Here is a 19,717-nt window from a genome sequence, read left to right as displayed (position 1 = left end):
GCTTTTACAAAGTTTTGGTTGAATTGAGGCTTGTGATAATCATATTCTGATTCCTTTTTTTTTTTGCAGTATTCTTATATCCTTGTGTGTGCACGATGCATGTTAGTTTGTAGTTGGAGTTTGTAAGGATCACCTATAACATCTTCTTCTACATTGCCTAATACATCAATAAAAAATTGACATATGGATGCTCTTCAAGAAAATAAAATAAAGATTAAAACTCTAATTACTACCTATTGCATCTCCTATTACATCTCCTATTCCTTTTATAAAGATGTTTTAGTCTAATTTTCTTTATAAACAGAGTGACTATGTGCCAATTTCTAATTGATATATTAGAAGATTTTTAGGATAATTAAAGTTTTTAATCTTTATTTTCTTTTCTTAAAAAGAATTCATATGTCAATTTTTTATTGATGAATTAGGAGATGTAGTAGGGGAGATGTTATAGGTGATCCTCACCGAGAGTAAATGCAATTATTCGAGCATTTGCTTCAATATTTATACATCTTTTGAATAGCAACAATTTCTATTTCCGTCATGTTTTCGATTTGGTTCGGATCAGATTTTTTTTAAAAGTAGATGTTTCGATCGGATCAGATCAGATATTTTGAAATCCGATGCAATCCAAAATATATTTATGAAATCCGATGCAATCCAAAATATATTTATATACTCCCTCCGTCTAATAAAAATAGAAATTTTGGGATGACATGAGTTTTAATGCATAATTTGTAAAGTATGAGAGAGAGAGAGAGAGAGAGAGAATATTGGAGTATGTTAGTGTAGAATGTGCCCCACCTCATTAGAAAGAAATATCAAAAATAGAAGTTGACTATTTTTATGTGACAAACCAAAATGAAAAAGTGTTTATTTTTATAGATAAATGATGTATATATTATACGGAGTACCACTACAAATATAAACCCAAACAAATACTGTACTACATAAAACCTTTGTGTTAACAATTCTAATGGTGATTTCGTAGTATTAGATTTTCAAATTTATGATTTTTTCCATTGGATTTTCGGATTTTATACTCTTATGCAATTTCGGATTTTTTGGATCAGATTTCACAGTTCGAATTTTAAATTTTGGATATGGATTTGGATTTTTGGATTAAATCAGATTCATTAATCATAAAATTTCAAATTTTCGGATCGGATGGTTTGGACAAAAATCCGAATGCTCACCTCTACTCAAATAAGTATAAAAAATTACATTTATTAAATACCACCGAAGATTATATTATCTAAATTTATTAAAGATTAAATAAAATTAATTGCTGAAATTTTTTTGGTGCGTGACCAAACTGAGATTTTGTTGAAGACAATTATGAGCATGTATCACAAAATTGAGGCGGCACGCCATAATTTTGGGGTTGACTTGAATTTCCAAGCTACAACCAACTTCTTCATCCAATATGTTAATGTTAGGATAGTCGACTGCAATATTAGTTTGATATTGTCCGCTTTGGGTCAAGCCCGCAAGGATTTGTTTTTGGGTATTAGTTTGATATTGTCCGCTTTGGGTCAAGCCGCACGGATTTGTTTTTGGGTCACTCCCAAAAGGGCTCAAACTAATTGGGGTTGGACAGGAATTATATACACCTTCCAACTTCTCTCACTCATCCGATGGGATAGGTTTGTACCCCAACAAACCTCCCCTCAAACCGAGACCACATCGGGAACGCAGTCGAAATGTAGTTGACACAAACATAGGTCGTTCCAACCCTGGCCCCTGGGTCATCCTGGCCCCGACTCTAACCCGAGTCCTTCAGGACCCGACCCTAACCGTGGCTCTGATACCACTTGTTAGGATCGTCGACTGTAACATTAGTTTGATATTATCCGCTTTGGGTCAAGCCCGCACGGATTTGTTTTTGGATCACTCCCCAAAGGGCCTCAAACTAATTAGGGTTGGACAAGAATTATATACATGATGAATCCGCGAATTTCTGATGGTGATGAATGCAGGAAGATGCAGATCACGACACAGAGATTTTACGTGGTTCGATTTACTGAGGTAAATCTACGTCCACGGGAAGAAATGAGGGCAGAGTTGTATTGCTTGATCTGTTTTCTTACAGCTTACAATACAGACTTGCTATTTTGTATTTGATCTCTAGAAAGCGAGAGAGTCTATTTAGAACTTAACCCTATCTATCTGATCTAGGTTCTATTTATACTTTGAACCAAGATCGTGGCATGCAGCCATTTACTAGGTAGTGGATGTCGTGGAGATCGTGGCGATCTTGCATGGGTCCACTATCCTGCATGAGTTAATGACTGCTTGACACCACTAAATAGATCGTGGGTGTAGTGGAGGTGGAAATCCTGCATGAGTCCACTATCTCCTAGTTCGGTCGAATACTGAGACCGAACTGATGAATTATTGCCGAGCAGCTTTTGCCGATCTGAGAGTAGAGCTTGATACCGACCTGAGAGCAGAGTTTGATTGGTTGGCTTTTACCGAGCTGTAGGCTGGGGCCGAACTCTTTGGTTGTGCCGAACTGAACTCTTTAGTCATGCCGGACTGATACTCTTTCTTGGGCTTTAGGCTGATGGGCTTTACTGCTGTTGGGCTTGTTTAGTACGTACTCCATCACTACCCCCCCCGGGAAGCGAAGTGAATTACTTCGGCATTCTGGATAAAGGTACGGGGTAAGTTGATGTTTGTCCTCGGTCTTATGAAGTGAACTCTTCTTTGACCGGACTCGTCTTTGATCTGATGAAATAAACATCTTTGACCGGACTCGTCTTTGGTCTGATGAAATAAACATCTTTGACCGGACTCGTCTTTGGGCTGATGTAATAAACATCTTTGACCGGACTCGTCTTGTGTCCTAATTTGGCGAGTTTTATCGCTCGGATCGGACTTTCCGTCGTCCTAATTTGGGGATCGGACTTTCCCTTGTCCTAATTTGGGGATCGGACTTTCCCTTGTCCTAATTCGGCGAGTTTTATCGCGTGGATCGGACTTTCCCTTGTCCTAATTCAGGCAAGTTTTATCGCGTGAATCGGACTTTTGTTGCAGTTCGTTTCAGACGAAGTGCTTGATTTTTAAGCCGAATTGTGGTCTTGTATCCTCTTTAGAAGCTTGGACTTCACAATCGTTGGCTTATTGCAGCTCGTTTCAGACGAACTGCTTGTTTAAGCTGAATTGTGGTCTTGTATCTTCTGTAGAAGCTTTGACTCACAATCGTTGGCTTGTTGCAGCTCGTTTCAGACGAACTGCTTGTTTAAGCTGAATTGTGGTCTTGTATCTTCTGTAGAAGCTTTGACTCACAATCGTTGGCTTGTTGCAGCTCGTTTCAGACGAACTGCTTGTTTAAGCTGAATTGTGGTCTTGTATCTTCTGTAGAAGCTTTGACTTCACAATCGTTGGCTTGTATATGTTCTAAGAAGGGGATCAGCCTTCGAAGAACAAGATACCTCAGTAACATTTGTAAGAGACGACACGCACATAGACAGACAAAACGCACAGACAAAACGCACAGAGACAAATAAAGACCAAGTAAACCAAATAAAGCACATTGACTGAACAGGACGCAAGACTGACTGACCGGACTGTCTCTTACAAATGGAACTTTTTGAGGTTGGAAATGTGCCATGTTCGGGGTACCTGTTCTCCTGACATGTGAGCCAATTTGTAAGACCCTTTGCCGAGGACTTCTGACACCCGATACGGACCTTCCCATGTGGGTTCGAGCTTGCCCAGCTTTTCTGCTCGGCTTACTTCGTTGTTTCTCAAGACGAGATCTCCCACTTGAAATTGCAGCTTCTTCACCCTTTGGTTGTAATACCGGGCTACTTGCTCCTTGTACTTGGCTGCTTTTATGCATGCCAATTCTCTTCTTTCTTCGGCAAGATCTAGCTCGGCTCTCAGTCCGTCGTCATTCATTTCTGAGGAGAAATTTAGAGTTCGGGGACTGGGTACGCCGATCTCCACCGGAATTACGGCTTCAGTGCCGTACACCAGACTGTACGGAGTTTCACCGTTGGAGGTTGTGGGTGTAGTTCGGTAGGACCATAGGACTTGAGGGAGATTTTCTACCCATTGTCCTTTGGCTTGTTCTAACCGAGCTTTTAACCCTTTCACCAGGATACGATTTGTTACCTCCGTTTGTCCGTTTGCTTGTGGATGAGAGACCGAAGTGAACCGCTGTTGAATATTCAGCTCTTGGCACCAATTCTTGAACGTCTTGTCGGTGAACTGAGTCCCGTTATCCGAGATGAGGATGTGGGGTATGCCAAATCGGCACACTATGTTCTTCCAGACGAAATCCAATGCCTTCGAGCTCGTTATCGTAGCTAATGGTTCAGCTTCCACCCACTTCGTAAAGTAGTCCACGGCAACGATTAGGAATTTCATTTGCCGAGGAGCTTGAGGAAGTGGTCCCACTATGTCTATGCCCCATTGCATGAAAGGCCAAGGGCTCTGCATAGTGGATAGATCGGTCTGCGGCATCCTTGGGATATTTGCATGGATTTGGCACTTCGGGCAGGTCTTGACGAGCCGCACTGCTTCTTGTACCAAGGTTGGCCAATAATATCCCCATCTTAGAACTTTTTTAGCTAAAGCTCTAGCTCCGATGTGGCTGCCGCACGATCCTTCATGAACTTCTCTGAGGATGTAGTCCGTCTCTTCTGGTCCTACGCATCGCAATAACGGCTGGAGGTAAGACTTTCTAAAGAGGACTCCTTCATGAAGTTCGTACCGAAGTGCTCGGCACGTGATCTTCCGAGCTTCTCTCTTATCCTCGGGCAATTGTCCTTGATCCAGATACTGCAAGATTGGCGTCATCCAGTTCGGCGAGCTGGATACTGAACGTACCTCGGCTTCATCAATGCTTCGATGCATTAATTCTTCCGCCTTTGAGCTCGGATCTGAGGCCAACTTACTTAAGGTATCTGCTCGGCTATTTTCCGCTCTGGGAATGCGGATTATCCGAAAATATGAGAAACTTCGGCTGATGCTTTGCGCTTTGTCCAAATACTTCTTCATTCTCTCGTCACGAGCTTCACTTGTACCCAACATGTGATTTACTATGACTTGTGAATCACAATGGACTTTGAGAGATTTGACGAGCAGACTTTGCGCTAACTGGAGTCCGGCAAGGAGGGCTTCGTATTCGGCTTCGTTATTAGTGGTTGGGAATGAGAACCGAAGTGAATAGGTTACCTCGTGTCCATCGGGAGCGATAAGCAGAATACCAGCTCCACTTCCCGTTTTATTCGAAGCTCCATCTACGAATCCGCTCCAGCAGTCCGGCGGCTTTTCTTCGGATTCCAAGGGCTGTGCTAGTTCGGCATTGGCAGAATTTTTCTGTTCGGCAATGACAGGGATTGCTTGATCGAACTTGGCCTCTGCAAGAAAATCTGCCAAGGCTTGTCCCTTGATGGCTTTTCGAGGTAGGTACTCGATTGAGTGTTCTCCCAGCTCTATGGCCCATTTGGCGATTTAGTCTTCTCGGCAGGGAGAGCGTCAATAGTTAGGATTACTCCATCATATTGCGGCTCGTTATCGTCTTCGGGATCCCGTTGCCTTTTCGGATCCTGAGGAGCGCAGTTCGCACCTCCCTGCTTTTTGTTCCTTTTCGGCTGCTTGCTTTGGTATTTTTTTAACGTCCCTGCTTTCACAAGGGCATCAATACCTGCAGCCAAATGTTGGCACTCCTCGGTATCGTGACCGTAGTCTTGATGGAAGGAGCAATATTGATCCTGAGGTCGGCGCGCGGCCGATTTCGTCATCCGCCTTGGCTTTTCGAACATATCGGAATGTAGTTCGAAAATTTCCGCTCTTGACTTGTTTAAGGGTACGAACTGAGCGGGCGGCTTCTCAGGATTGAGACGTGGTCCCAATCTGCCTTGTACCGGTGCCCTTTGAATTCTTTCAAAAGGAGTTCGGCGAGGAAGCCTCTGGTCGCTATGATCGGGCTTCTTTTCGTCTCCTCTAGATGAGCTGTCTAAAGACCGTTTTCGACGGTCTGCCTCATCGGCACGGGCGAACTGGTCCGCAATGTCCCACATCTCTTGAGCTGTTTGCGGACTGCATTCCACGAGCTTTCTGTAGAGAGCTCCGGGCAGGATTCCATTTTGGAATGCCGAAATGACAAGTAGATCATTGAGATCATCTACTTGTAGGCATTCCTTGTGGAATCTCGTCAAAAAGTCGCTGATCTTTTCGTCGTGACCTTGACGTATAGAAAGCAGCTGAGCCGAAGTGATCCGGGCTTCCGCTTTCTGAAAGAACCTCCTGTGGAAAGCATCCATTAGATCTCGGTAGGATCTAATGCTGCCTTGAGGAAGGCTGTCGAACCACCTTCTGGCGTTCCCGATGAGCAGCTCGGGGAACAGCTTGCACATATGGACCTCATTGAGACCCTGGTTCGCCATATTATACTGATAGCGTCCCAAGAAGTCATGAGGATCCACTAGCCCGTCATAAGTCATTGACGGTGTCCGGTAGTTCCGCGGCAAAGGAGTTCGGGTGATATCGTCCGAGAACGGAGTCTTTAATGCTCCGTACATGGCGAACCCGATATTTCTTCGGTACGGAGGAGATGAAGTTCTCCTGTGGTTCCGGTACCGAGGAGGAACAGGAACATGTCGGGGTTGAGGATTCTTTCTCCTGGAAGACACGTCACTACTGCGGTAGTGACTTTCATGTCTGGATGAGGAGGGAGAATCCGCCGTTGTCTTCTCCGGCTGTTGGCTCTTCTGCAGGAAGGTTAAGAACTCCTCCTGCTTTTCGGCCAAGAACAGCTTGACAGCTTCATTTAAATCGGGCTGCTGGGAAGACTCGGTGCGATGACTCCTGGAGTGGCTCGTTCCTCCTTCGTGAGAACCGGAGGTAGATGTCTCCCGAGGCCGTTTTTCAGACCTGCGAGCTGGACTAGCTTCCTCACGGTGATCACGAACGGTATTACGGGTGGTATGTGATCTGGTATGCATTTTTTTGGGGTGGAAAAAGGGTCAAAAATTCGCTTTATCACAAATTTGGTTCTCTGTTTCCCACAGACGGCGCCAGTGATGAATCCGCGAATTTCTGATGGTGATGAATGCAGGAAGATGCAGATCACGACACAGAGATTTTACGTGGTTCGATTTACTGAGGTAAATCTACGTCCACGGGAAGAAATGAGGGCAGAGTTGTATTGCTTGATCTGTTTTCTTACAGCTTACAATACAGACTTGCTATTTTGTATTTGATCTCTAGAAAGCGAGAGAGTCTATTTAGAACTTAACCCTATCTATCTGATCTAGGTTCTATTTATACTTTGAACCAAGATCGTGGCATGCAGCCATTTACTAGGTAGTGGATGTCGTGGAGATCGTGGCGATCTTGCATGGGTCCACTATCCTGCATGAGTTAATGACTGCTTGACACCACTAAATAGATCGTGGGTGTAGTGGAGGTGGAAATCCTGCATGAGTCCACTATCTCCTAGTTCGGTCGAATACTGAGACCGAACTGCTGAATTATTGCCGAGCAGCTTTTGCCGATCTGAGAGTAGAGCTTGATACCGACCTGAGAGCAGAGTTTGATTGGTTGGCTTTTACCGAGCTGTAGGCTGGGGCCGAACTCTTTGGTTGTGCCGAACTGAACTCTTTAGTCATGCCAGACTGATACTCTTTCTTGGGCTTTAGGCTGATGGGCTTTACTGCTGTTGGGCTTGTTTAGTACGTACTCCATCAATACACCTTCCAACTTCCCTCACTCATCCGATGTGGGATAGGTTTGTAACCCAACAGTTAAATTGTTTCGTTCATCTTCTATCATCTTATGCAATATAATACGTACATATAGTAAGTACACAAGGCCTCCATCCTAGAAACCTCTTGTCTTTCAGCGAATAATATCCTCTTTATTGATGTCATATGCCCTCTCGTCCATATTCATCGAGGATTAAGCATTGTAAACAACCGACCTTCTCAAATTAGTGTCACAAGAAGGTATTTCCGGTAACACTAGACGTATTGGCAATGAGTAGGAACAATGATCTAGTATCTAACACATCTATGAATATTGAACCAAGCCCTAAACACTAGTGGACCCCATCGCCAAATTGCCTATGGACTAGATACATCCAAGATTGGTGGCTGATTTTGAGTGAACTAGGAGGTTTCAGTCAACTATCTAAATCAGATTTAAAAGGAATAAAAGAAACCTGTCCTTATCACACTATGATCTTATGCAGACCTATCCAGATAAAATTGTGTAATTTTCATTATTAGGTGAAAATATTTCAACTTTCAGTGCAAGGTAGTTTAATGATTGGACCTCTGTCAAGCCGACAAAATTTTTGAATTTTTATTTCCATTTTTCTTCCACTAACACTGCTCTCCAATTGACTATCTCAAATCCCATTAAAATTCCAACAAATCATGGCCATAACCTATTACAGGCAATGATTTCTCGGTTGTTAATGAGTTGGGTCAGTATCTGATTCCGGGAAAAGATTTTTCAAGAAACATTAGTAAAGATTCATTTTTCAGCAATATTCCGTGTGCATTTGCTTCTTCATGGAGAATGAATAATTTCTACGGTAAATTTTGTATTTTTTTGTTCAACAAATTAATTGCTTCCGATCTATCTGTTGTTTCAAGCTTTATACAATTGCAAGATAGTTCTTACTACATGTCAATTTTCATCAGCTTTGTATTTTCTTGTTTCTTGAAATTGGTATATAACTTTGCTTGTACGACTGGTAATGCACCAAAGAAGCAAAGAAAGTGCGTCTATCTATTGAGCATATACTGTTTGTGTTACTATAATTTTAATATTGTGTGTGTGTGTGTGTTTGAGAGAGGAGAAAAAAGGGGGAGAGAGCGTTAATTCTGGAATTTTCTGTTGGAAACAGTAAAGAACTATGTTGTTCATTATTTCATGATTTGAGAAAGTAATTAAATGTTTTGGTTATGCTTCTTAGACTTGCTGTGATGAGTTTGATACACTCTCTGCTTGATTTTGTCGATTTCTCTTGTTTGATCACTCTTGTTGTCTAGTTGATTTGGCTGGGCGGCCTTGAAGTTCTACTGGTTGATCTGCCAATGGGATTTCAGGCCCTGTTCTTGGTCTTTCTGGCCTTTTGCTCGGCAATTTTGGCGCAGGAATCTAAAGATGCCAGAATTATCATCGACACTAGCTCAACCGTTGCCAACACGGATGCTAATTATATTTGTGCCACCATAGACTGGTGGCCAAAAGATAAGTGTGAATACAATAGATGCCCATGGGGGTCGTCTTCTGTGTTAAATCTCGTAAGTGGTGTCGATTTACTCATAAACGATGGTGTCTTTTGTTGCCTGGCTATGAACTTTTATGTTTCAGTCAGTGATTAATACTCGTTTCTTTTGTAGAATCTGTCTCATCCTTCTCTAATCAATGCTATTCAAGGTTCGTATTTTCCTTTTCTGTAACTTGACCTTTCCTGATATCCTGATTGCACCATGCCTTATATGAGCGTCTCATCCCGCCTTGTTATACAACAGCTTTCAAGAATTTGAGAATCAGAGTTGGCGGTTCTTTGCAAGATCAAGTAGTTTATGAGGTGGGAAATTTGTCATCTTCTTGTCTACCATTTACGAAGCAGAAGGGTGGATTATTTGGATTTTCAAAGGGTTGCTTATCTGTGCGGAGGTGGGATGAGCTAAATCAATTCTTCAAGAAGACAGGGTAAGATGCATTTGCTTTTGTTGGTTGAATCTCAATATTTCTGCGCCTTTATGAACATGTGTCTCTATGCATAGCTATCAAAGATTTTTCACTTGGTTCTCCAAGTGCCATTTCCCGATGTTTTTAGTTCTTCGATTGCTTTCCAAGTGCTTTAATCCGTGCCATTACTGTTGTATATGTATGATGATCGGTAGCTGTGTTTCAATCCGAGGATTTCCAATGGTCTTTGTTTCACTTTGTCGTTGCAGAGTTGTTCTCACTTTTGGCCTTAATGCTCTTTATGGGAGGTACCAATTGCGGAAAGGAGTTTGGGGAGGAGATTGGGATCCTAGCAATGCTCATGATTTCATCAGATACACTATTTCGAAGGGATACAATGTCGACTCTTGGGAATTCGGTACAAAATCTTGAACTACCTCTTTTGTAGTCAATGAAAGATCTCCTCTGATTGTGATCTCAAAGCGACCGATCAGTTCATTCTGTCGTTACTTTTGTTAGGTAATGAGTTGAGCGGCAAGGGGGTTGGTGCTAGTGTTAGTGTGCAACAGTATGGAAAAGATTTGGTCCGTCTCAATACTATGGTCGATGAACTGTATGCAAGTAATGCTATGCCCAAACCGGCTATCTTGGCGCCAGGAGGGTTCTATGATAAGTCTTGGTTCGATACGCTGCTTCAAGTGTCGGGTCCTAACGCAGTAAATGTTATGTCGCATCACATGTACACTTTGGGTGCAGGTAGGTTCTACCTAAAATTTCATTCGAGTGTTTTGAATCTCAATATTAGTTTAAAAGGTACATACCCGATTAGGAGTTGATAAACTCTAATTAGAAGTGAGGCTAACCTCTGGCACATTGTTGCAGGAAACGACCCGAACATAATGAAAAAGATTCTAAACCCGAGCCACCTGGACAGGGCATCATTAACATTTGGCAATCTTAGTGCCACGATTCAAGCAAATGGTCCTTGGGCTGCAGCTTGGGTTGGTGAATCAGGAGGGGCCTTCAACAATGGTGCTAAGGGAATATCTAATGCGTTCGTCAACACCTTCTGGTAACCTCAGAATCGACTAAATCTTCGTTGGAAAATTGAGAGGAATTTGCTGGTTCTGACAAGAGCTTGAAATCATGTATGCAGGTATCTGGATCAACTTGGAATGGCAGCTAAGTATAACACCCGAGTTTATTGCCGACAGACTTTGATAGGCGGCTTCTACGGTCTCCTCAACAAAACTACGTTCATCCCATCCCCCGACTACTATAGGTTAGGCTCAGCATCGCCGTTTCTTCTGTGCAAATCACTGTTTGTGTTTCGTCATCTCATGCTAATATCCCGTGGCAACACAGTGCACTGCTCTGGGATCGGCTCATGGGAGAGGGAGTATTCTCCGTTCACAGCCACGAGTCGCCATTTTTGCGCGTTTATGCCCACTGTGCAAAAGAAAGAGTAAGCGCCCTTTTACCATTCTGTTAATATGAAACGTGTTGTCTCTAAACAAGTCCCCGTCTCAGGCTGGTGTGGTCGTTCTTCTGATCAATCTGAGCAACCAGACCACGTTCGACATTGAAGTCGAATCGAGTGACAGTGCACTAGTGCAAGTCACCAAGACAAGTTCCGTCGTGCGTGGGATTAAGAAGTCGGTATCATGGATCGGCAAGAGAGCCTCAGATGAGAAACTGTCGAGAGAGGAGTACCGGCTGACTCCTGAGAATGGTGATCTTCGGAGCACAACGATGCTGTTGAACGGACAGCCGCTGCATCTGACTGAGACAACGGGAGGTGTGCCGGACCTCGTCCCCGTCCTTGTTGGCACGAACGCCCCTCTTAGAGTTGCTCCGCTTTCGGTGGCGTTTATGGTGTATCCCAACTTCAATGCTCCTGGATGCAAGTGAAGTTTGTCCAACAGTTTGAAGGTTTGCTTCACATCTTTCTTGTATTTGTACATGAGTTTTTGAAGAGTGATTATGGAGTCTTGTATTTTGGAAGGAGTTATGCTTTGTATTTCTTTGGTATTCTTTGGGAAATATAATTTAATGAAAACAATAATGAATGAAATTATATTCAATTAAAAATTGTCTCATTCTGTTTCATTCAAAGTAGTACTACTACATTACAAGCGAAGGCTTTTTAACATTCATTTCTTCATCTTTCTGCATATCTATGAAAGAGATTACCCAACATTTGTAAATTGCATCAAAAACACACAACTATATCTAAAAATGTTGGAATAATTTACAAGAATATGGTGTGAGTAAAGTGGCAATAAAAATGATAAAAATGTAAACTTGAAGCTTTGTTGTTCTGTCTAAGAGTCTCCTTCTTCAGGTGAAAGGATAGAAATTTGAGAAAAGCAAAGTGCCAATAAAAATGTAAGCAGCAGAATAAGCCCATATAAAATGACCCCATCTCTTTCCAATGCTCCCAGATCCCATTATGTGGGATGCGAACCAGTAAATAAGGGGGCTGGCAGATAAGAAACGAGTCGAAACCTGTCATGCGAAACAAGAATACATGAGCCAGATAAGTAGAGAAAGGCGACCATCTGCATGTCAAGAAGAAGGAAGAGAATCCATTCACGTTAACATCTCATCACGGTTTAGACATATAATTCATGTTGAGCCCTAGGGAGAATATGCACAAAACATTGTAGGACTTGATCTTTGAAAACATGGTTACATCAGCTACTTCAAGAAATAATTGAATGTAATATTCAAGAAGAGAGGCTAAAACAAGCTTGGAGCTGACCTGAACGTGCATGACGAAAAACGCTGTGGCAACCATGAAGCTTAAGTGTAGAGCAAAAGGAAGAATAACGACAGGATCACATTGCAGGCGATCTGGTCCTTCGTCTTTTGATGGCTCTATAACCATTTTTTCTCTTCTAACTGTTTTTTTTCTCAGTTTAAGATCCCCGCTATCTGCGTTATGCAATAAATGCAAAATTCTCTTTTTAGAATTAAAATCACAGACATTCTAGTAAAACAAGTGCACCACATCCGCATGGAACTGGCTCACTTTTTCTGACCCTAGATCATCCGAGGATGATACAGATGTAAAAGACAGAGTGATACACTAGATTACTAAAGCCATTACGCCTCAGAAAGTGAAATGTGGCCTTATTTTCTAAATTGTCATGTTCTGTTTATCTTAACGTCATATTCATATAATGAAGTAAAGAAAACAAATTATAGCTTATAGTAAAATGCACACCTTGCGATAAGTTAGTAGCACTGTACTCTGAAATCCCAGATCTGCTAGCTTGTCCCTCTGGTTCGGTAGATAATGAGGAACCAACCATTTTGCTTTCTTTTTGAGAAACTCGGAGACCAAGAGAAAGGAAAACCTCAGGCCAAAGCTTCACATAGTAAACAATAGAGCAAAGTGCCAGAGACAATATAGGAGATGCAAGAAGAAAATTTGGCAACTGTTTAACTTGAAAATATCTTAAGAAGCCCACTCCCCTGGCATAAAACCAAAAGACAGCGTAAGAGATTGAAACAAATATCTTCTAATATTTAAAGGATCACATACTGGCACAAAGTGAACTCAACTAGACACCAATCCGATCTTGCATATAAATCACTGGCTAATAAATCCTGACTTCGGTAAACTATACATGAACCTAGTCTGAGTGGCTATATGTGAAGCACAGTCAGACCATTGATATGAGGGACAAGTTTTGACAACTCTTCCACACAGATCTTAGTAATTCAGAATGTTGAGGAAATAAGAAAGAGGAATATCATAACCGTCTAGTTAGTGTCTGTAACATAGTTCTCACTATCATGAAGCCGGACTCTTTGTTTTAACACCAAAGAGGAAGCATCCTTACTTCCCTCTATAGATATATAGCAGCAATACCAATGCAAGCAGAAAAAGCAAAGTGGCAGAACGGATAATATGTGTAACATACCAATAACGGCTTTGAATGTAATTGTAGAGCAAAGGAAGTCGTGCCTTGCACCAAGGCCTCATTTCAGCAACAGAACGACCCATGCACATATTCAAGTATCCATATGCTTGAAAGGAAATGAACGGACCAAAGATAAATATAGATCGTAATGCTCCAGCAAGAAGAATCTTCGCTATTAGCCGCTGGCACACATAAGGATTGTACATAAATAAAACACAAGAGACATGATTCCAAAGGTCAACAATTATGAAGAGCATAAACATGCAAATTGAAAAACTTGCCAATGGTACTGGAAATATATAGATATGATGTGATAGAAATCCTCAACAATTTCAATAAAAATGAACTCACACACCTTTTCAGATACTAACACAAGTCCTGCTATTGGTGGAAGTAAACATATAGCTATTTCTAATTCAAGGAGGTTCCATTTTTATATATTCATAATGGGACACAATGCAGATGAGTACTCACATAAGAGCGCTTTCTGGAAGAGAAAGCTTCATTTAGTTGTTTCATTGCATGGTAACAAATGTAGCCTGCATTAAGCACTCCATTTGACCGTGCACAGCCTGACAGCGCAAGCCAAAGAGTAGCATAATTATATTTCCCATTCATGAAATGATACAACCCTCCGATTGACAATACAGCAAAAAGACTCTCAGAGTACCTGCAGGAAATGAAAAGCGTCATCACTCAAATCCACGCTATTCTTCTATATGAGAAAAAGGATCCAGAGGGTACACTGATGAGTAGAAGACTGAAGCTGGATTAAAGCAAAACAAAATTGCTGCTCTCAGTGCAACCTCCTCATCTTTCATAACAATAGCAGAAAGGCTGCATAATATATGATTTTAAAAAGTTAACATGAGAGGAAAATAATCACGTTCGAGGGATACGTACAACAGGATCTGAACTAGTAGCTCAATAAAAGCAATGTAAGCAGTTTACACAATAATTCAATCAGTAGACTGACCAAACCAAACTCAAAATCCATACTTTGTATTTGATAACTAAATTTAGCTGATTTGAGTACATAGATGAAGCATAAACAATTAAAACAAAGACGAAGCCGCTGCAGCTAAACCTCACCTATATAAATAAAATGCAGCAAAAACAAAGGCAATGTTGTTAATCACATAGCCGGATAATCCAAGCACAGCCCTGTATCCAATCAGAGGTACCAATGGAGCAAAAACTGCACACTAAAAATAAAAATCATATATTCTCCCAACAGTTTGAGCAAAAAAAAAAAGCAATCTTGATGCTTAATTTTTTGGAAAACACGAAAGATCAAAATAAACATGTAAATCAAACAAAAAGAATTAAACTTGTTCTACATGAAGCTACACAGAGAGCTGTAGACTATTTGATCCGTTCTATTTCCACTATCTTCAAATAAATCACCACTAAAAAGTTGAACTAAACAACTCTAAATTAAGTTGCGCAGCAAAATTAACAACTTTCAAAAACCTGATTTTGAGAAAATAGTGACGCAGAGGGGAAGCAAAGGCAAGAAGGCGTATGTCTGTTCGTATTCGTATCCGCACTCCGCAATGCGCGTGAAGTAGACGCCATCCCACACGATGCTGCGCTCAATCGCCGATCCCACTCGCGGCAGGAGAACCGGCGGCGGTGGACTCGATGAATTTGCGGTTGAGAGGCATGGCGGATTAATTGAAGCAGATGTGTCGTAGGGGCTGAGAAGAGATCGCCAGAGTATAATTAGGGCCACCACGAGAAACCTAGAGGCGACTGCGTAGCGGAGGAGGCGGCGCGTGTGAGCACCGAGGCGGTTGCCGGAGGCTCTCATATCGCTGAAAAATAGTTATTTTACATTGATTCCTTATTCAGTCTTAATAAAGATCAAATTTTTTTTCTAATTATTTAAGAGTAATTAGATTAATAGATTACTATAGTACAAGAAAATCAGCAATGGCGCCCGTCCCGGCAAGCAGGAATTCCGCGGCGGACATCCGCCATTGTGCATGGTATGCACGGATACGGAATTTCACCGAGGACACCGCAATTCCGCGGCGTTACGCGGAATTCTGTCGCGACGGGTGTGCGGACGTCCGTCATTGCGTTGACTCACACGGACGTCCGAGCGGAATTCCCGTTTATTGCATTAATTTTTTTTTTTAAAAATTCTATATATACGGCTCGTTGAACTGCATTTCATTCGTACCACTTGTTTTAACAAGTTTCTTTCTCTACATTTCTTTTATATATCTAGAATGGCTAGTAGTGATAGTGGTAGTGGTAGTGGTAGTGGTAGTGGTAGTTGGCATTAGGGCACCGGCAACGCTGTGCCGTTGCAGTTCCTATGCCGTTCCGGCGGAACGGTTCCGCGGCGGCACGCGTTGCGGGGTGCGTTCCGTCGCCGTTCCGTGCCGTCGCCATTCCTATGCCGTGCCGCGTTCCGTTCCGGAGGAACGCGGAACGGAACGTTCCGCCACGCGCCGAGGCGACGTGGCGGCCTCCCATTCGACGCGTGAAGCCCACTCGCTGCCCCGCGAGTGGGCTTCGTCCGGTGACGCAATAATTCATTTTTTTTAAAAATTTGAATTTAATAAAATTTTTTTTTTTTTTTGCAACGGTAATGAGACCGTTTTTTTATATCCGTTTTTTATATTTTTTAAAATTTTTATTTTATTTATTTACTCTATAAATACTCCTATTTCATACTCATTTCAATCACAAACACACATCTATTCCTTTCTATTTCCACCCCAATTTTCATCTCAAATCAACTATATTTTCCTTCTCCCAAATTTAATCAAACTAATGGATCCTTATGAACAAATGCGTCAAATATTGGAACAATCACTTGAAGAAGATCGACGACGGGAGGCGGAAGAAGCCGCGCCGCCCCAACGACGCTCCCGTACGTACATCCATCGTAACCGGGAGGAAGCCGCCGCAAGGTTAGTACGCGACTACTTCTGCGATAACCCGATTTGGGGAGATACGTACTTCCGTCGCCGTTTCCGCATGGGGAAACCGTTATTTCTCCACATCGCGAATACTTTGGCAGCCCGGGAAGAGTTCTTCCAGGAAGGGTTCGACGCGGTCGGCCGTCCCAGCCACACGACGCTGCAGAAATGTACTGCAGCAATCCGCCAGCTTGCGACTGGACAAACGGCCGACATGTTCGACGAATACCTCCACATCGGAGACAGCACTGGGCGAATGTGCTTGCTCAAATTCTGCCAAGGCGTCCGGGCAGCCTTCACCGACGAATTTCTCCGAAGGCCAAGCACGACCGATTGTCAGTTCCTGCTCAACCTTCACGAAACAGTGCACGGATTCCCCGGGATGCTCGGCAGCGTCGATTGCATGCACTGGCAATGGAAGAATTGCCCGGTGGCGTGGAAGGGGTCCTACACGAGCGGCCACAAAGGCACCCACCCAACCGTTATACTTGAGGCCGTTGCCGACTACCGCCTTTGGATCTGGCACGCGTACTTCGGGGTCCCCGGGTCGAACAACGATGTAAACGTGCTCCACCAGTCCGACCTCTTGACCGAAGTTTTGGATGGTAAAGCGTCGGCCATCAACTTCGTCGCCAACAACCGGCTTTATAAAATGGGGTACTATCTCGCCGATGGCATCTACCCGAAGTGGCCTACCTTCGTGAAGACGTGCAGTGGGTCTGCGAACCCAAAGCAGACTCTTTTTGCGCAGAAGCAGGAGGCTGCTCGCAAGGATGTGGAGAGGGCGTTCGGGGTTCTCCAAGCGATCTTCAACATCATCAAAGCCCCGGCTCGTACGTGGTTCATGGAAAACATGGTCGACATCATGTATACGTGCATAATCTTGCACAACATGATTGTCCAAGACGAAGGACCCGAGGCGGAAAATTGGTTCGACGACGAATCCCCCGGAAGCTCAACCGCAAGTAGTCCGCCTCGAAGTGGAGCGCATCCGTCTATACAAGAACGGTTATCTATTCGTGCAAGGACACGCGACTCTAGTGCCCACACCCAACTCCAACAATATCTAATTGAGCACATTTGGGCAAATTTTGGCGGATGAAATTATTAAAATTGTGTACTTTTATTTTTTTAGGATTTTAATTGTGTGCTTTTTATTTTTTTACGTTTAAGTTGTAATTTTTTTTAATGTTGTGTGTTTTTTAATAAAGTGTGTTTGTTTTTTAAAGTGTGTTTATTTAAATTGAATTGGGTTGGAAATAAAAAAAATGAAATTGAATGAATAGTAATTTAAGGAACGGTTAAGGAACGGTTAAGGAACGGAGGGTTGCAGGTTCCGTTCCTTAGTTAAGGAATGGAGTAAAAAAGTACAGTGGGGCCCTCAAATAGTGGTTTAAGGAACGGTATAGGAACAGCGTTGTGGATGGCCTTATGAACACATGATGCGTTTGATTCATGCACGTATGCGAGAATCAGCGGAGAGGGAGGAACAAGAGGCCTTGGCGCCGACGGTACCTCGACCCATCCATCGTCGAACTATAATACCCCGGGACCACCTCGCTACCCACGCTCGGTTGTATGAGGATTACTTTGCGCCGGAGCCACGGTTTGGGTGTTCATGCGACGGTTTAGGATGCATCGTCCTCTCTTTCTGCGTATCGTGGGCGCTTTGGAGTGTCGATACGGGTATTTCAGGGTGCGGGAGGATGCGGCTGGTAAACCCGGCCACACGCCGATTTAGAAGTGCACTGCCGCAATCAGGCAGCTGGTATACGGAGGCGCGACTGACATGTTCGACAAGTACCTCCACATCGCGAGACGACTGCCCGCGATTGCCTGAAGTACTTTTGTCAGGGCGTTAGGGAGATATTCGGGGATAGGTATCTTCGGAGGCCTACCCCCGAAGATTGTCAGGCTCTGCTGGATATGCACGGGAATCAGCACGGGTTTCCGGGGATGTTAGGCATCATAGATTGTATGCATTGGGAATGGAAGAACTGATCCGCTGCCTGGAAAGGGATGTACACTACTGGTTTCAAGGCCAAGAATCCCACGATGATCCTTGAAGCGGTAGCTGACTACCGGTTGTGGATTTGACATGCTTATTTTGGAGTAGCCGGGTCTAACAACGACATCGAAGTCCTCCAGTCATTGCTCCTTTTCAATGAGCAGTACATGAGCGTTGGTCCGGCCGTCAACTTCATCGCCAACGGCAACCAGCACAATATGGGCTATTATTTGGCGGATGGGATATACCCTATGTGGCTTGTCTTTGTGAAGACGATCAGATGCCCAGCAGATGAAAAGAAGATATATTTTGCGGGTCGCTAGGAGGCAGCACGCAAAGATGTGGAGCGGGCATTTGGTGTGCTCCAGGCTCGATGGGCGGTAGTGAAGGGTCCAGCACGACTGTGGTATGTTGACAGCATCGCCGACATCATGTACGCATGTATTATCATGGACAACATGATTGTCGAAGATGAAGGTCCAGCACTGACTGATTGAACCAATGATGATGCTGGTGCCGCGGGTCCAAGCCATGGCGTGGCCACTAGCAATGTACGCATGGGGATACCCCATGACGATGTCGATCGAGTCCGTGCATTTGCGGACATGCGCCAAAGACAAGCCTATGTTCGGCTCCAAAACGATATTATTGAAGAAGTATGGCAGCGGAGGGGTCGTCGTTGATGTAGTTTTTAATTATTGAAATATTTTTTTTAATTTGTTGAAATGTACTTTTTTTTATTTAATGGAATTTTTTTTCGTATTTGTGTCGAAATTTTAATTCCGTAAATTGTTTAATTCCAGAAATTGTTTAATTTGTGAATTTGTGATTTTTTAAATTGTGGGAAGTCATTTGGGAAGTTCTTGGGGATGTCAACCACTATACAGTGAGAAGTCCTTATGACGTAACAATGCAGTGAGAAGTTTGTATGATGTGGCAGAAGGTGTTTTTGGGAATTTCGAGGGGAATTCCGCGCCACTACTAATGCTCTAAATGGAAATAATCAAGGAGAGAAACTAGTAGTATAAAAAAAGAATTTCGCATAAGAGAGAGAGGAGAGGAGAGGAGAAGAAGAGATGGCGACTAAACCCACGCGCCGCGAAGTGCTCTCGCTCTTTCGATCGCTGATGCGGACGGCGCGTGAGTTCACCGACTACAACATCAGGGAGTACACCAAACGC

General features: G+C 43.2%; 2 protein-coding genes across 4 annotated transcripts; one reads left to right on the top strand and one right to left on the bottom strand.

Annotated features, from left to right (window-relative positions):
* Positions 1 to 8,277: 8,277 nt before the first annotated feature.
* On the top strand, positions 8,278 to 11,751 carry LOC121762008 (heparanase-like protein 1). 2 transcript variants are annotated; one of them, XM_042157733.1, is made up of 10 exons: positions 8,278 to 8,551; positions 9,012 to 9,266; positions 9,366 to 9,402; positions 9,498 to 9,681; positions 9,930 to 10,078; positions 10,180 to 10,416; positions 10,543 to 10,732; positions 10,817 to 10,942; positions 11,026 to 11,125; positions 11,191 to 11,751. In XM_042157733.1, the coding sequence occupies exons 2-10, from the start codon at positions 9,057 to 9,059 to the stop codon at positions 11,569 to 11,571; spliced, it is 1,614 nt and encodes a 537-aa protein (XP_042013667.1). In that variant the 5' UTR covers positions 8,278 to 8,551; positions 9,012 to 9,056; the 3' UTR covers positions 11,572 to 11,751. The 2 variants fall into 2 exon arrangements, with proteins under 2 accessions (XP_042013667.1, XP_042013668.1); XM_042157734.1 differs by having other exon boundaries at positions 9,007 to 9,266.
* A 116-nt stretch (positions 11,752 to 11,867) lies between these two features.
* LOC121762009 (GPI mannosyltransferase 2-like) lies at positions 11,868 to 15,445 on the bottom strand. Of its 2 annotated transcripts, none has more exons than XM_042157735.1 (8): positions 15,066 to 15,445; positions 14,685 to 14,790; positions 14,337 to 14,429; positions 14,067 to 14,262; positions 13,593 to 13,774; positions 12,890 to 13,140; positions 12,425 to 12,597; positions 11,868 to 12,168 (listed from the first exon to the last, which is right to left on the bottom strand). In XM_042157735.1, exons 1-8 carry the CDS (start codon positions 15,403 to 15,405, stop codon positions 12,001 to 12,003), a joined length of 1,509 nt encoding a protein of 502 aa, XP_042013669.1. In that variant the 5' UTR covers positions 15,406 to 15,445; the 3' UTR covers positions 11,868 to 12,000. The 2 variants fall into 2 exon arrangements, with proteins under 2 accessions (XP_042013669.1, XP_042013670.1); XM_042157736.1 differs by having other exon boundaries at positions 14,685 to 14,797; positions 15,066 to 15,306.
* Between the last annotated feature and the right edge of the window lie 4,272 nt (positions 15,446 to 19,717).

Source organism: Salvia splendens, chromosome 13, assembly GCF_004379255.2.
Source record: "Salvia splendens isolate huo1 chromosome 13, SspV2, whole genome shotgun sequence".
Lineage (NCBI taxonomy): Eukaryota > Viridiplantae > Streptophyta > Magnoliopsida > Lamiales > Lamiaceae > Salvia > Salvia splendens.
The sequence above is the reverse complement of the archived record's forward strand: the minus strand, read 5'-3'. Positions and strand labels throughout refer to the sequence as shown.

What these genes read in the sequence shown, in the direction of transcription:
- LOC121762008 (XM_042157733.1), top strand. Translation starts at nt 9,057, where the DNA reads ATGGGATTTCAGGCCCTGTTCTTGGTCTTTCTGGCCTTTTGCTCGGCA. An exon ending in CGTCTTCTGTGTTAAATCTC is followed by an intron (nt 9,267 to 9,365) that starts GTAAGTGGTGTC and finishes TTTCTTTTGTAG; the next exon opens with AATCTGTCTCATCCTTCTCT. An exon ending in CCCACTGTGCAAAAGAAAGA is followed by an intron (nt 11,126 to 11,190) that starts GTAAGCGCCCTT and finishes TCCCCGTCTCAG; the next exon opens with GCTGGTGTGGTCGTTCTTCT.
- LOC121762009 (XM_042157735.1), bottom strand. Translation starts at nt 15,405, where the DNA reads ATGAGAGCCTCCGGCAACCGCCTCGGTGCTCACACGCGCCGCCTCCTC. An exon ending in CTTCCAGAAAGCGCTCTTAT is followed by an intron (nt 13,775 to 14,066) that starts GTGAGTACTCAT and finishes TATGTGTGCCAG; the next exon opens with CGGCTAATAGCGAAGATTCT. An exon ending in TACATTCAAAGCCGTTATTG is followed by an intron (nt 13,141 to 13,592) that starts GTATGTTACACA and finishes GTTTTATGCCAG; the next exon opens with GGGAGTGGGCTTCTTAAGAT.